The sequence below is a fragment of the Buteo buteo genome, chromosome 8, assembly GCF_964188355.1.
Source record: "Buteo buteo chromosome 8, bButBut1.hap1.1, whole genome shotgun sequence".
Taxonomy (NCBI): Eukaryota; Metazoa; Chordata; class Aves; order Accipitriformes; family Accipitridae; genus Buteo; species Buteo buteo.
This window is the reverse complement of record NC_134178.1, coordinates 24,626,140-24,643,661: the sequence shown is the minus strand read 5'-3', so window position 1 is coordinate 24,643,661 and position 17,522 is coordinate 24,626,140. Positions and strand designations below refer to the sequence as shown.

General features: G+C 41.7%; 2 protein-coding genes across 6 annotated transcripts in view; one reads left to right on the top strand and one right to left on the bottom strand.

Annotated features, from left to right (window-relative positions):
- NRIP1 (nuclear receptor interacting protein 1) overlaps positions 1-7,932 on the bottom strand; it is an 80,272-nt gene extending 72,340 nt beyond the window's left edge. For 2 of the 5 annotated variants that reach the window (XM_075033924.1, XM_075033928.1), the window contains exon 1: positions 7,701-7,932. The gene's annotated coding sequence lies outside the window, so the exon portion shown is untranslated. Of the gene's footprint in view, positions 1-6,969; positions 7,128-7,700 lie in introns of those variants that run through there. The other 3 variants (XM_075033927.1, XM_075033923.1, XM_075033925.1) reach the window with 2 other exon arrangements.
- Positions 1-17,522, top strand: part of LOC142034093 (uncharacterized) — a 54,039-nt gene that overhangs the window by 24,272 nt on the left and 12,245 nt on the right. Inside the window, exons 2-4 of the mRNA XM_075034804.1 lie at positions 6,026-6,821; positions 12,894-12,960; positions 14,578-14,625. Coding sequence (XP_074890905.1) covers positions 6,026-6,821; positions 12,894-12,960; positions 14,578-14,625 — 911 coding nt within the window. The remainder of the gene's footprint in view (positions 1-6,025; positions 6,822-12,893; positions 12,961-14,577; positions 14,626-17,522) is intronic.

Below are 17,522 nucleotides of genomic sequence, written 5' to 3'. Positions count from 1 at the left end.
TGAAAGTCTGCATACTAATTTTTCCTATCCAATATACCTCTGTCTACTTTCTTGTTGATGGTGTAACAGAAAGTGATGCTTTATTTTGGCTGGTAAGAACTGCAAACAACATTTTTATTTCAGAATAAAAACATAGCTCCAAACTTCAGAAATCAAAATCTTGCGAACAGAACCATCAGTAAAACAAACAATTTGTGTTATCTAGACTTGTATTGGCTAAGTGGACAGTATTTCTGCAAGAACAAATTCCATGTTCAACTCTGATTCAAAGCCATGGTCCTCTTTTTTTGTCCTTTCATTCAAAAAACACCTGTGACATGAAAGCCCTCCTTCCTATGTAGCTATTACTGCTTAACACTTCAAACTTACACCTATGAACATCAAAATCATATTTTTTAAAGAGCCCCTATTAATTTAAATATATATATACACACAGCAATAAAAGACAAGAACATAGTATAACTTGTAGTTAGAAAAAACTAAAGCAGTAGAAATTATATTTGCTTTTGAGCTATTTAGGAATTAAATAGTACATAACATAGATAGACGTTATCTATCACAAGTACCACCTTAACAATTCTTCTGAGCACTTCTCTATTATTCCTAAGTAAACTTTTGCTCAAAGATGCAAATTTACAGCTAGCCCAGATCACTGTTATTTGTACTATTTCAGCCTTGTTCTTGTGACAAGCCTCATTATTAAAAGTTATATTAATTCCTATGTCACAAAGTTACTACCCAAGCAGCAAGTTTATTATGCATAAAGAATCAAATTTAACTACAATAAAATTAAACAACAACAAAAAATACCAAAACAACCACACAACACTTTCTCCCCTGTTTGGATGAACTTTCCCTTCCTCTTGAAGGGCAGAGGGAGAGTTCCTCTCCTCTTTTCCACACCCTTAGCTTCTGTTCTCACAAAAATTGCATACAAAAGCTTTATAAACACAGTATTTCTCTAGCACAGAGGACCCCACAGGTGGCTACAGGCATGGAGGGTAGAGAGGGGCAGAGGGGGAACTGTGTGCATTGGGGGCAGCTCTCAGCATCTCCCCCTTCTGCAAAACTACTTGGGCTTAGAGAAAACATCTAACTCCGACCACTGCAATGTGCTACCTGAGAAAAAAAGATACAGGTGTTGATAGATGGGTCCTCATCCAAAAAAGACCTATTCAAAGCTTTCGGGTACATGAAATAACAGAAGCATGCTGGACTACTGCCAGTACCAAGATGCAAGAAAAGCAACAGATCCAATTAAGCCGAAAAACAAGTAAATACCCTGAAATACTACATGCAGACATTATTTCAAATCCTTCCCCTATACAAATCACAAAATAAAAACCAATTTGCACCACAGAACAGTAGCAATCCTCAACATTTGGATTCAATTAGGGGAAAAAAAAAAAAAATAAAGCTACCACTGCAGTCAAAATAAACAGAGAAATGACAAGTACAGTGACAAAGGTAGTAATAAACATAGTGCAAAGCCTTCCCAACTCCATTTCACTGGTAGGGCAAATAAGCTGGATGTGGAATCTTTTGTGACCAAAGGAAAAATGGGACCAGAGGTCCCTTAGAGCAGAAGGAAGCATCACCTTTTCAAGTCGCCTTAATTTGAGAAAAGTAGTTAATTCCAGTATTTCTGTTCCATACTATACATGTAGACAAAATGTTTTCCACCACTGACAAGTGGTTTTATTTAAGTATTCCTACATCCAAGAGAAGACAGATTTTTTTTGGGGGGAGAGGGGTGGACAACAAAACAAGAAACACCCTACACTGTATTGCCATCAAGGTTCAATGTATAGACAGGATTTCCTTCAGGTTGGCATTGAACAGTCTTTTCTGCATTGTTCCAAGTGACTACAAAAGGTTTATAAGAGTTCAGAGAAAAGAGAACAAAAGAATTTGTTATTTCTGGGGAAAATACCATATTCCTTCAATAACATTTTAAAAACAAATTTAAAAAAGCAAGCTTTTCTAGAATAATACTTTATTCCCCAAAAACTTCACGTCTGGATCACTTGCTTTGCACACCTTATAGTTTTTTTGAACACTGATTTGCTTCATATTCTAAACTGCTGAAAGTGGGATAGGTGATGACATGAAAACCACCAACACGACAAGCTCCTGGGGCAAGAATCATCATTTCTTTCTACCTCTACTTTCTACGTCACTGAAAAAGCCTTTTCAGTTTCTCCTCCCACTCCATTTTCATGGTGGGGTGGTGCACAGAGAATAATTAGAAAGCCCGTAGCTGAATATCTTAAATGTTCGCTATGAAAAAAATTAGCATCAGAGCAGCAGTACCAGCCTAGCACCAAGGAGAACAAAACCACGGTTCTTCTGCGAGCAAGACATACTACTTACGACACATTTCAACACAGAAATTCATTAAACACTTTTTGGGGCAAATTAAATCCTCTCTTATTTGTTTTCAAATAATAGTTCAGGACAAGACTGAAACACATTTTACATCTAGCACCCAACCTCTCTCACGGTGACTCCCTCACACCTTTCTTTCTCGAGAGGAGGAAGAGCAGCCCACCAGAAGTCTTCCCCAACAATGAGCTGCTTTTCTACACTAAACTCAACCTCTTCAGAAACCAGTGACTAACAAAAGATCTGTAGCTTCTGCTTTTAATCTGATTTTGTCTATGAGCAAAATTGGTTTTCCTCTGCCAAAGACAATGGTATTTAGAAATAAGTGGTATGAAAACAGAGTTTCTCTCAAGACAGGCAATTAAACCGGAGCAACAAGCACCAGTAACAATTTAAGTATGAGAAGACTATGCCAGGAGGGGTTTGACCCAAACTAGGATGGCTAGCAACTGCTTCTTCCCCTTTCTACACATGAGTATTTATTTACTTGAGTCTTAGTTCCTATTCTCCTTCTTCAACCATCAAGCCAAGTGACCTGAAACAGACAGCCAAATAAATTACCAAATTAATTCTTTCAAGTGCTAAATAGGTCCGTTAATATTTCCAAGTATCTGAAATAAATAATCCAGAAACACTAAAATGTAGGCAATTCATCTTTACCAAAAGAATCCCTCCGCCTGCTTTTCCTGAGGCAGATCTTCCCATCTGAGAATGCAAAAAAGTTTTTGTGATCACAGATGTCCACCCAAAGTACCACCTGCCAACCATAGCACGTTGTTTTCCAATTCAGTATTTTCGAATGCACCTAGCAAAACCCTAATACCATAATATGCCAAAGCAATGCCACAAGCCTTTTAAATACTTTCCTCTTAACTTCCCTCACATTTGCCATAGGCAGGCCAGTGCAGTTCAGACAGCTACTGCTCTTATCGTTTTGGCCTGTTGGCAGGAAGAGCAAGCAAACCACAAATGCTGTTACCATTAACCTTTTTGTTTCTAGTTTAAGACTGTTTAGACAGACTGTCAAGTTTATGGTTTTTATCTTTTTTGTACATTTGTGGATATTCTTTCATACCTTTTCCTTCTGTCCAGGCTTCATTTCCTACCTACATTATCTTTCCATTTGCCTGTCATTAAACACCTGCTAAGCAGTAACAATTTATACTTCAAAATTTGCACTTCTTGTCCCAAACGGGTGTTTAACCTTTTTCAATCCATCAGATAGTTATCCTATTTACCCTGCCTATTGCTCCTCACCCAGCAGCGGGGGATCAGCCTGGCTGAGCCCAGCCTCCCCTGCCCGCAGGCCCCACGCATGGCAGGTCGGACACCAAAGCCCCACTCACAAAGGGGCTACTGCCCCCCATCAGGCGCCCAGCTGGAAACCCTGTGCTCTCCCCAGTCTCTCTTCTGGACCCCCTCCACTCCCTACATGTTCAGACAGGAAAAAGGCCACAAGCCATTTGGGTTCTGAGGTTCAGGCAAGTTCTGAAGAGCTATTCTAAAATTAATGAAATGTTACAGTCTTCCCGTCTTCTCCAATAGCCCTGCAAGGAGGTGTCAAGCACAACCCTTGAGCAAGGCAGCTGACTGGGAAATGCAACTCCCTGGCTTTGCCTCGGGCAAGTTTATACATGTGCTCGGCACAACGCAAAACATCGTTTATCTTTTAATATAGTAATGTCCCGCACTGTCACTGGTAAAATTAACAGTGCTCTCACTGCTAACAATAATACAGCTGGTATTACAGAAACCTTTTGCCACTGTTCAAAGGCAGAAAAATAAAAGTTAGCTCTGAAAAGACAAAATAAGCTTTAAGCAAAGAAGCCTTTGTCAATTCTTTTAAACCAATCCCACATTAAGCAAAACTTCCAGGCAAATATGATCACCATAAAGTTAATTCATGTTTGAGTTCTAACCTTTACTGAATCACTTAAGAAAAAAAAATTTTCCTTGGTGCCTTTTACAGAACAGATTCACCCTAAACACAGCTATCAAACACTGCAGGTGATACAGCCAGCATTTAAATCACCTATTTAAGTTTACAATATAAAAACATCACTTCACTTTTACTTCTTTATCAACATAGCTTTTATGACTATAATAAATTTTAGTTATTTCATTTTCCTCCAATTTTGATTAGCACATCTTTCACTTTAGAAAAAGAAACAAGTTCAGGGAGCAGAGCGGAAGAGCACATTTTCATCTGGTAATTTTCTACTCCAAGACTAATAGAAAAAAAAAATCCATTCAGTACAGTTTGGCATTTGACAGCATCTTGTAGTCTATGCACACGGGGTCTACAAGAATCTGAAAACCACTGAGAGCTCTCGCTCATTAGATAACTTGGAACTGTAGGCCACTCTAACAGGAGGTCAGATTTCATCCCTACCTGAAACACGCAGTCACTACTTGCCACCTCTTCCATCCCGCTCAACAGAAAATGTACACCCTTACGTATGCATTTCACTCATAACAAACTTGCCGTCTTGCTTTGGAGTCAACGTCAACTCTAACTCGAGAGACCACTGATAAAATAACAACTCAGACCTCTCAACCACAAGTTTGAGAAGACACTTGCCCCAGGCAGCGGAAGCCCCAAACCTGCCTGAACATCATTCTCGACGAGAACTTTTGCTCTCCACGGTATCAACTCTTGCTGCCTGTATAGCAACAATTAGTCAGATGCTATTAAAACAGACTTTAACCACAAGATATCCTCAGCTCAGAAAGCTTTTGTCACATGACATCTTAATGTGTCACTTTCTAGTGTGCTCAGTCAGCCCCAGAAACAGTAAATCGCATTTGAATATTAAAGATAAATGTTTTCCACCACTCGCTCAGGGATACACCACCCCCCTTCCACAAGTGACTGCTTCCTCCCCATGGGTCTTCACAGACTAGATTCGCACTCTTTGTTAAATAAAGCTTTACAGTATCTCTGAACATTTATAGTGCCATGACTCAGTTAAATTCTAATCAGCCTGTGAGCTATCAGACCCTGCAGGCAGGCAGGCCCCCTCAAAATAAAATAAAGGAATAGTATAGTCTCCAGATTCCAAAGAGGTAAGGCAGAAGGGGATAACTTCCACTTCAGCTTTCCTATCAGCACCGCAATCCCAAAGCCAGAAATCCCACCATTTTTTCAACATTTTCAACATGTGTCAAGCATTTTAGCTGAATTCTTCTTTAAATTAAAAAACTAATAAATCATCAGAATCCACGATACAGGAGAAGAAAAAGAGAGGTGCAGCACAGACACAAGGCTGTTCGCACGTTACAAAGCTGTCCCTTATTTTGCCTATGCTACATTTCTTTAGGTTTCACCACCTTCCAAACTTAATCACCAACACTTATGAAGAACAACTTCCAACACCACGTTCTGTAGAGAAAAAGGGGAGGGCGGGAGAATCACCTTTAAAGGGCTTCAGGGACACAAAAACACGTCTGGAAAAGTAACAAGTAACCTTTAGTCTAGAAAGGAAACAGCGACGTCCCTCAGGAGCCCGAAGCGATGAGAAGGCATCTTTGGGGGAAGCAGGGAGCCGAGCGTGTGCCACCAACGAGAGGCGGTGGAAAAGGCACCCAAGGCACCGGCTGCCCGCTCGCAGGTAGCGGGGGGGCGGGCAGTAACAAACAGTGGGGCGGGGGGGGGGGGGGGGGGGGGGCAGAAGAGGGAAGCGTGGCCTTGCCCGCAGCTGCTGTGAAAGCAGCCGGGCGGCGGGAGGCGGCGGGCGAGGCCGCGGCCGGCGGGGCCGGGTCTCTCCGCACCCCCGGGCGGCCGCCGCAGCCGCTGCGCACCGAGCTTGCGGCTCTGTAAATAATTCACGCGCACACCGGGCGGCGGAGGAGGGCGGGGGTGCCCCTCCGAAACGGGGACCGAGGGAGGCTCGCAGCCAGCGCTCAAGAAAACGCTCGCGGGTCTCGGGGGTGAAGACGAGTAACTTTTCCGGCCCTCCAGCTCACCCAGACCCACCCTGGCCAGGCAAACTTTCGGCTCCCACCGCCGGGGGGGGGGGGGAGGTGTGTACCAGAGGGGCGGCCGTCACCGGAAACGGCCCCCGCCGCCGCGGCCGCCCCCGCGCCGGGCTCACCCCGGCATTGTTCCCCGCCCGCCGCCCGCCAGCGCGGCCCCGGCCCGCTCCGCTCGGCCATTTCCCCCGCCAGCCACCACGGCTGCCGGCGGAAGAGCGCCGCACTCACCCCGCAGCGGGCCCGCGCACCCCCCCCCCCCCCGCGGCGCCGGCTCCTCCCGGGCGGGCTGCCCGGTGCCCGCCGGCCGGCCTCGCCGCCGGGAGAGGCTCCGGCGGCGGCCCCCCGCGCAGGCAGCGGGCACGCGCGCCGGCCCGGCCCAGCGGCCGCAGCAGGCGAGGGCTCCGGCGGCCAGTCCCGGCGCGGAGGTCCGGGGAGCGGCGGCGGCGGCTCCCGAAGCCGAGGTGGGCGGCTGGGTCCCCCGGCTGGAGGGGAGGGCAGGGCAGGGCAGGACGCGCCGCGCCGCCTCTCCCCTCTTCCCCCCCCCCGCCCTCCGCCCTGACCCCCCCCGCCGCGTCCGTCCGTACCCCCCGCCCGGCCCCGCACACATACACGGCGAGCTCCGCTCCGCTCCTCTCCGCACCCCTCCGCGGCTCGGGGCTCTGCTGCAATGCCTGTGAGGCTGACTTTCAAAGCCTAACCCGCAGCCGCGATCCTCCCCGCCTTCCACCTCGCCCGCCGCGGCGCAGCCCGGCCCCTCCCCGCGCCGCGCCATTCATCTCTCCAGCCAAGTTTCTTAACCCTTTTCTAACCCCCGGCGAGGGGAGGGGAAGGGAGGCCGGGCTGGGCCGGCCCGGGCGGGAGGGGTGCGCTCCGCACCGTGTGGGGACGAACGGCGGCTGCGGAGCAGGTCGCCGCTAAACGCGTCGCACGTACGCAAGTCGCGTCGCCTCCTGCCCTCTCTAATTAATCTAACTGAAGGCGCAGGGCCCCCGGGAAACAAACTTACGAGCGATAGTACCGGAGGACCCGTATTTAGTGAAAACAGCGGTGGCTTAGAAATAACACCTTTTTTTTTTCCTTAGGCTCGCTTAGAATAACGGAGGGGGGGGGAGCGCTTTCAGCGGTTACCATTTGTCGCCGGTTTAGAGCTTCTGTTTTCCGCTTTTTCTCCGAAAAACACGCACTAGAAACTTGCCCCCCCTCCCCCCCTTGAACGAAAAGGCTCCCGCCAGCGCACGGCGGCCGCCCCGGCACCTGCGGCTGCTCCCGGGAGGGCCGAGCGGGCCCTGCCGACCGGGCCGGCCCCGCCTGCCCTCACGGCTCCCGGCGCGTCTCCTTACCCCTCGGCCTCGACCTCCCAGGCCGGGCGGCGCGGGGATGGTGGCCGCGCCCGGGAGAGGGGAGCATCCCTCCCGCCTTCAGCCGGGACGGCCGGCGGTCCCTGTGCTGGCGGCGGGGCGCGGGGGAGGGCCCCGGCTCCCAGACTACCCCCCCCGCGGAAGCGGTTCGAGAATCGGGGGCACAGTGGCTCGTCGGAGCAGTGCCGTTTGCCCACGTGGCGGTAAACACAGTTTGGGAGGAAAACCGGCCGTGGGCAGAGCTTGCGAGAAGAGTCAGCCCTCCATTTTGGTAGGTGGCATCCCCACAACCTCTGCTGCCAGAAACTGCGTTATACGTCAAGTTGTTCTTTAGACTTCATCCCCACCAGAGGAGAGAGTACCCAGAGGTACACGCTGAACTTGGCTGCATAGGCAAAGCTACAAAGCGCGTGTGACCTTCATCACACCTTCTGTGTGCCTGTGTTTAACAAATGTCTCGACGCTTGGCATGGTGTTCCCCAAATGCTTTACAGAGCACTTCGTGATACTTCTAGAAGCTAAAGGCTGAGAAAAGAGAAGCAAATTTGTTCACAAGTCGCTTATAAATTGTGGGATAATAACTGCGTTACCATATGCCAACATTTTAGTTCTAAAACTCAAGTAAAATAATTACAAATGGCATATTCGAGCATTTTTTCAGCAAAAGACTAGTGTTGTTAAAGAATGCCCAAATTTCCACTTCAGAGAAAGCAAAGGGGAGTAAAAAAGCCAAATATTTTAACCTAGAGATACCATGAATGAAAGTAGATGTAAGAATGTTAAGCAAAACCTCTTTCACTTTGGAATGTACAGATTGTGTACAGGCTTACAGCGGAGCTAATAATGTATTACTTGACCTATTTTTTTAAGCCAATGAAAGATTTAGGTTAACTTCATCGTTGTGTGTTTTTAACCACTTTTTTCCAGAAACACAGCAGCATTTTCTAAAGCTACTGCATGTCACAGTGTCTATACAACAGTCTTTTTTTGAGAGCATTAAGTCTCATAATAGAGCCTGACCATGCTTCCATTAAAACAGCAAGTTTTGCTCTGCATTTCCATAGTAGGCTCATTAGCAAATTCTGATTGTAAAGAAATGATCTTTATTTTTTTTATTTCACAAAGAATCTTTATCTCAAAAATTTTTCAATGCTAAGCAGCTGATTTATCTAGGGAAAAGGAAATTTTCTCATTACTGCAGCAATTTAGCTGCTATTTCAATCAAGAGTGTCTTGTAGTAGAGACCTCCTTCATTCTTAACCTTAGGGAACATATTGCATAGACAAGAGACCTACAAAATGAGGAATCTTGGACAAGCAACAGAAAAAATGTGCATGTGGAATATTTGTTAAAATGATCGTTGTTGGGTAACATACAGTTGCCTGAGGACACAAGTTTCAATATGATACAATCAACTGAGACTAAGAAACACAATGTATGGATTTAGCAGGTTATTTCCAGCACTTAATATTCACATCACACTGAACTGTGCCACTTGCTCATATTTACTTAAACTATGAGAATTCAAACAATATACAAAATAAATACTCTGTACGAGTAAAGGAAGAATTCCAGCACACAGTGAAATCAGTCTCTTAAGAAGTATGAAATACTGATGTGTGTTTGTTGGTTCTTCCTGTGCAGTCTTCAGCCAAACCTAAACACACACTCGCCAAGCATAGAAGATGAGTATCTACCGATGTACCTACCGATCTACCATCTGTGGGGTGGTGTCTATACCTTTACTTTGTTATAGACATCGCAAAAGGGGACATTTTTTCAATTTTTTTCTTCAAGGGGAATTCATCACTCTAAGATGTCTGTAAATGCAAGGCCAATTATGACAGGAAAACGTCAACTACCTTTGGATCAGTCTTGGAAGAGAAAAACACATTTATAGATGTTGTATTAGAACTCATTTCCAGAATTGCAAGCAGTTAGTGGAGGGCTCTTGGTACCGTACTTTGGTAATATCAGTGAACCACTTTATATTTATAAAAATACATAATAATACACACCCAGCCCCACCCACTCCTCCACCCCCCCCAACACACCCCTCTTTACAATTGCTGACCAGAAGTCTCAAGACAGAAAGGTATGTTTTTGATCTAGTAGGAGTTCTATCAAAATACAATTGTGATACTGACATTCTTGAAGTACAAAATTAATCTGTGTGACCATTTAAAAATGGTTAAATAAATTGTTCATGCACCTGCAACTTTTTTCTTTTATCACTTTGATGATTACATAATGTATTTTAAAATTATGAACAAAGCTACAGCTCCAGTAACAAACATTATCTTTGTCTTTAGCTTGCTGAAGTAAAACACATAGGTCTGTGCCATGTGGTAACAAGACATGTATTATTTTAAAAAAGAAAATGAAAATGCTGTTACACGATTCCCAAACATTTTTAAGCTAATGCTAGCCTATTTTTAAATCACATAAAGCGCTTTGAAGAGCTTGGGAGAACTACAGTTGCTCTTATTTTGATTTTCCTTTGAGGCTATCTCAGCCTCTCAAAAAACTAACAGCTCTGAAACTACCTTTTTCAATCAAAATAATTAAGGCCTTGCTTTATGGCATCCAATCATGATATGAAAGGCTTAGGATGTGGTCAAGAAGCTAGCTGGCTTTACAGAAATTCATTTCCAGACTAAATCTTCCTCTAAAATAGTTTGTCAGCCTTACATAGACAAATAATGAAATTCCACCCTTGACTCAGCCTAGTTCAATTCATGTAATATGTCAGATTACCCACTATTTCGGAGGTGCCTTCACAGAGGATTAAATCACCTAGTATTCCAGAATTTATGCAGGCAGACAAAATAAATTTTTAAAAAATTTAAAAAAGAAAAAGAATCATTATGATTCTTATTTATTCAATAATTGACTTCAGAGGAGGTTTGCCTAAATAAATGATAATCATGTAACAGTGTTCATCCATAAATCTGAACTAGTAAGGTGGAAAGGTCTGACTTTCTTCAGGAGTACTGTCTAGGACTAACTGGAATCAATGGGAACCCTCTGAGTGTTACCAGAGGAAAAGCTGGTCCAGGGCAAGGGTTTCTGCATGGTGTACCACAGCGCATATCCTGTTTTGTTCATGACAGCAGCAAGTCTGCAACTGTTGGAGGTGGAGTTGAATTACACAATAACATGTGCAGGGAAGAGTAATATACTCTTTATATAACTGAAAGATATCAAGAGTACATACCACTTGTTACTTTATCTACCTACATTTAAAAAGATGACGGTATTTGTATGCATACATAACTGATATCATTCCCTACCGGAGTTGTTTTCTGCCTTTTTCTTTTTTTTTTTTTTTTATTACACAGTTTACTTATATTTTTACAAGTACTTCAAAGAAGGTCATCTGAGAGAAATGTACCCTCAGTGCCTCGAGTTCTTTTTTTTCTGCATTATTTGAAAGTAGTCTTCAGATTGTGACTATTTGATCTAAGAGTAATAAGCAAAGGACCAGATGCTAGAGCCTTTTCAATTACAAAAACATTTAAAAACAGCTGTACCATATAAACTCTCATGGAGGAATCATATGCTTGCAGCATCTGGTGAGTTTTGGCCATGCCTTTAGCACGCTGTATCTGTTCTGAGACATAAGCTAGGGTGAGGCTTACTTTCCCATACGCATTTTTGGGGTGGGGGTGTGCAATTTTTGACCATAGACAGAAACTAACACCTTGGGTCTTTGGTGTCAGGAAATAAACCCTACTTTCAGCCCCTGTAACACCTTTCATGGAAGAATCAAAGGGGCGTATGCTAAGTTGATATGACTACTGTATACTGATTGTTAATATTTTACCAGAATAGAATACTGGTGTTTTTAGCCAGAAGAACACATCCTGTACTTGTGAGTTTTCTGCAAATTCATCCCACTCGCACAAATAAACATAAAAAATATACTTATGAGAACGTTGCTCTGATGAGTCACGTTCCTGATAGCTTGAAGGCCTGTCCAGAAAATAACCAGTGTGGAGTCACTACCTCCAAACTGACATGAGAAAATACCAGTAGAGCGGGTATAACACTATGAAAATACTGTTACTACTTCTGCGTCAACAAACGATGCAAAGATAATGTTTGGGAAGGTTATATGTATGCAGCCAAAACTGTTCAGAACATGCATATTCCTTTCAGACTTTGTATTTTCCCCTTTTCTTTCACAAAGATGTTCCCTATATCGACAATAACAGATTGAATGAGGACTGAAGTGTCGTGCCCTCTCTCACACTCTGCATTTGGAAGTTAGTCTCAGCAGCAATATTGTTTCACAGCCCCATTTTTCTGGCTGGCTATCATGAAGTCTGGATAACCCTTTGTCATGGTTCTCATGATGACACAAGCCATGTTGTTGAAACAGTATGTTCTAAAATAAAATGAACAGTTCGTACAAATTATACACACGGTGATCTGGCAGCCAGTACCACACTGCAAATTAATAAAGTTCTGGAAAGGACCATTAGGAACCAGCTAAAAAAATGAAGCTAAAGTGCCCTGTGTTTGCCCATCAGAATAACACAGGTACTGGGCAAATGTTTCACAATATATGAACACTTTAATTACATATTAAAATTGTAATAATATTCTTTAGTACAAATGATCTTAAGTGCTCTGACTCAAGTAAATGAAACTACTGTGTTAAGCTAAACTGTGTATCTCGTGTTTTTATTAAATATATTTACATCCCCACATATTAGCTTATGAATAAGAGAACCTTTGATGGAAAGCCAATAATATGAAATACAAGTGATTTTAATACACTTAAGCTATAGTTCTACCCATCCACTAACTTGGAACATTTACTTGAGTTACATTAAGTAGAAGTTTTCATTTCTTTATTCTTTTTCTCCTTTTATAAGAAAAATAAAAAATAATAGCTTATTTTATTTAACAACAAATAAAAGGAAAACAAGCAAGTCCTGATTTATTTTATCTGATTTCAGTTAGAGTGTAAAGTAAATATCAAATTTCTAATATGGCACAGGGTACCTTACTTCAGCCAGCTCAGCCCTCATACCTCGGAAGTATGGATGTTTTATTGATGAAATAATACAATACCAGTGTCTTGAATGCCACGGTAGCATCTTTTCCATTTGTCTGTAATTTTTTTTCTAAGTTGCTGATTGTTTTCTTTCTTTTTTTCATTGTTAGAGTTGGAGGGAGTGGTGAAGGGAAGACGTTGGCCTCAGAAGATTACTGGAATCCAAAAGTACTAAAGGTCTTTATGATTTTTTTGTTTTATAATGAAAAGAAAAAGATATTATTTTGGAAAAACCTACACTTAACAATTTTCACAAATGCACAAAAACATAACGGAAAGAGAAGGAACATGGACTACTACCCAACATTTCCTAACATCACTCATGAAGGCCCTCAGAAAAGTAACACCTAAGAAATTCTGAAAAAAATCTGGCTGCTTTGGCTATGTACCTAAAAGGTTACTGTTTGGAAAACATGGTCCCAGTTCTGAGGATTAAATATTCTCAAAAAAATTGGCACTTACCTACCTAACGTCACAGATGTAGTCACAAGTGATTACTGCTTCTGTTTACCTACAGATGCCTAATGGGAAAATCCACTTAAATTGTGTATCAGAAAACTTAAGGAACTCAAATCACTGGGCCATGTAAGCTTAGATATGTTTCCGGTTGATTGTATTTTATGTGATTAGTTTATCAGAATCACATTAGCTATACTTTTATAACTGATCCAACTATATATCTTTGCATATTTTTATTAGCATACAAATATCTAGATTTTATTAGGAGACATTAGGTTCACTAAATGTTAGATATATAACAAATGCAGCTTTGATGCTGTTGATCATCATACCAGTATTTTACATGTGACATAAAGCTGGCAGAGGCATAGGAGTGATTCAACTCACCATAAACCAGATAGCAACAGTTATGGTCACATAAGTTACGTCCCCTCTTAGAGCTGGGAAATTTCTCTTGCCACTTTTTGCATATTTTTCAGAAAACTGACTACCCAAGATTGCTCTTGTTTTGAAAACCAAGGAGTAGGAATGTGGGAATACTTCCATATATAAACAGCAGATGCTATAACCTGTTTCTATATATATAATTCTAATTTTGAAATAATTGCATCTTTTTTTTCTTGTCTGATATATAATAAAAGAAAAAAGTGAAAGTATTTTCTGTGGAGGAGAAAATTTATTCTGAATTTTGATGACTTAGCACTTGTGTCTCTGTGTTAACGGTCTTTGTTTGAACAACATCCATTTTGCTGCATTACAATGGCCAAAACAACTTTAAATTTTAGAGTAAACGCTTGAGTGGGGAAAAAAAATACATTTTGTGAATAGTTTGAAAGTTTTGTTTGATGTTTATTTGGACTGAGAAGCAATATTTTAAGTCCTCCAATATTATTATAATTATTTCCCACAGTACAGTTCATTTGGGAAGCCAGGACCTTAATGTTGTCTTGATAAAATACTCCAAGAAGCCTGAACTTGGAAGACCCTCTTACAGAGGGGGGAGAAGTTTGTACTCTTAGGGATTCCTGCTTCTCACTTCCTCCCCCATCTGAGGAATCAGATGGTCAAGCAGCAGGAAAAAGAAATATTTCAAAAGTTTTCATGTTGAATTTTGTCTAACCTGAAGCTGTGCCTACTCTCTTGTTTTGTTTTGTTGTTTTGTTATTTTGTTTAAGCAGAATACTCTCATCTCATACAAAATACAAATGGATCCATGTTTTTCTGATACACTCTATTTAAAATTACTCCATTCCCTAAAATACTTTCTTTAATGTAAATGACACTGTAACTCTTGATACATCAGTTCTTTAACATTATTGCTAACTTTCTTAATAGGACGGTAAAGACTCATGTGACTCCAAAGACTCATGTGACTCCTTACAGGTATCTTCTAAAATATGTTACATTCTGTATGCCTTATAACTCTTTAAATATTTTACTGGCTGGGAACATTGTCTACCAGCAGAAATGTACAAAAAAGGTTACTTGAAAAAATGTATTTGAAAAAAAGGTGTCTGTGTGGTTTGTCTAGAGCAGATTTAAACTCTTAAAAAGGTGATCACTAGTCAAAATTATTTAACAAATAATTAATAAACAGTTAAATTTGCCAGGTTGACAGAATATAAATTAATTAAATCCATAAACATTTCTTCACCTCTCCCAAGCCACTTTATGTACTAGTTATTTGCAATTTTCTACTTATGCTATCTGTTTGATGTTGCTCATATGGATGCTTAAAGCAAGCTAATAAATGAAGCAAAAATTCAAATGAATTCTTGGCCTCTTGAAACAAATAGTTTCATGTGTTTTCCAGAGTTATTCCTTTAACTGTAAATAGATTTTGTTCATATCCTTTCTATAAAGAAAAGGCAGAAACAATTTACTGTCTTATGACTCTCACTATTCTCTACCGAAATTCTCTTTCCCAGTATCAGAGATCTACTACCATTCCAGTAATAAGCTGTACTTAGATTTATGAGTAAAACACAGTGTAAATCATGACATGAAGACATGTAATTCTGTTTTCTGTGACTCATCTGCTTCTTCAGTTCCACTTTCATATAAAAAAAAAGAGGAGGATATTCAACCTTTCCTCCTATTGCACAACTGTTCTCTTCCTTACAAGTTTTCATTCCTTCCTTCCCCTATCTCTTCGCTGAGAGCTGAAGTATCAGTGAACATTTTCAACATTTTCCGATCCTGCTAGAATGTTTCTGGTAGAAAAATCTGTAAACCAGAAGAAAAAAAGTAACCTGTTGAAGGTTTTCTCAAATTCTTAAAGATTGATAAAAATCAGACTTGCAGAATGTTTCACCCAATTATTATGATTAATCATCTTTTTCTTGTCTCTTCTGGGGTTAAATGAAAAACAGTAACAATAAGCATTATTTAGTTGCTGGAGTCCAAAACAAAGCAAGAGATGCAACACCAGGAGATGCATGCACCAGGATGCACAAATTCTCTTTGTTATATTGAAAAAAGAGCTATATTGATACACAGAAAGCATAAAATCCCTGCGTGAATTACTATCTTATTTTACATCCCCATAATCCACCATCACCAAAATACAGATTTGCCATTGGCTTCAGTGAGTATGGAATCCAATTCTGTATTTTGGGTGGGCTTTTTACTTTTTAAAATTTTCAGCAAGACAGCAATGAGACGTAACCTTCTCCTAAAGACAGGTTCTTATTCTCCAGCTACTCTAATTTTGCTAGATCACGATGTTCTTCTTGAATGCCTGAGGGACTTTATCTTCCTGTTTGGCACAGTTCTAAATTGGCTTAAATCATATTTATCCAACAGTTACCTGCATTATATTTTCAAGGGTAATTTGTGTTCTTCTCCTACAGCATTCTCAGGCTCTGTAGGGTTCCATTTTGGCTCCATTCTTACTCAGCAATCCAAAGCTGCCTGTGCGCAGGGCTGTTCATTGGCATGATGCTGGGTTTCATTTCTATGCCGACAAGACACAGGTCTATTTGTCAACCAAACCAGCAATTTCAAACTATGCTATTACCATATTGACAAGCTGGTGACTGTAAAAGCCTCTGTGAGCATCAATTTTCTTCAGTTAAAATCAGACAAAACTGAGCTGTTCATGGGTGGCTCTTGCCATCAACCCAAACCCACTTGAACTTCTAACCCATCTTTAAAATTCAACCCAGGTTCACTGGCTAAAAAACCTTATGTCATTTTTGATTGCAAGCTCTTCTTTCAGTATTGCAGTCAAAAGATTAAGGCTTCCTATTATTAGTTGAAGTAAATGTGCTTTGCTTATTGCTCATTCATGCTTTTATGTTCCCTAGACTAGCTTATTTTAATGCCCAGCTTGTTGATCCACCGATGAGACCAATTATCAAATTTCATCTTGTATAGCAAGTTCTGTTTTCCAGGGCAATGTATTGTACAGACTAATGCATGTTTTGTACCTGCTGTTCTCTCACGGTGGCTACTGATACACCACAAAATCTATTTAAGCTATTTTTGCTCTTGCCCTATGAAGTTTTTCCTGAACTTTGACTTCTTACTAAGAGATATTTGTCATGGGGCTGAGCCTACCCAGTTAAGTTAATGGAAGCTTTATCACTGACTTCAGAAAACATGAGCTGTAAACCCACGTGGCCTCTACTCACGTTCTTAAAGCTATTGCATGGGCACTGGGTGATGGCTTTCTGCTCATAACTATGTCTTTTTCAGAAAGAGTTGGTGTATCCCAACTGGCAGATTCAGAAGTGCTTTGCAGCTCCTGAATCCAGGTGCTTGTGCACTATGGCTATATCCTACATATTGAAATGAAATGTAGGTATACGCACTATTTCTTTGCAAACTGATTTTCTTCTGAAGGAAACCCTCATGTGCGACCTCCCTTCCATCAGGTTGATGAGAGGACTAGGACTGTCAGAGGCAGTCTGGGCTGCTGTGCCTGGCGATGGTCTGAGTATGCCACAAGCTGCACAAGACTCGCATTCTTTTCTGAGGAGTTCTGTCTTGTGAAGGTGTTTTGTCTGTCAGCTGCCATGGATTAAGGAGCTGTTTAGTTTTATTTTGGTCCTTGTAGTCATTTGTAAGAATTTTCACTAAGCACTCTTTACTATTAACTAATAAATAAATAACCCCAAAGCCCACCCTGGCAAACAAACAACAGCAGCCTGTTTATTCAGGCAAACTTATTCAAACAAGTTCCTTACTTCTTGGGTGGTGCTACTGAAGTCAGTGAAAATTCTCTGTAACAAAACATACGATAACCTAAGTCTGCAGCAGTTGGGTGGCAAAGTCGC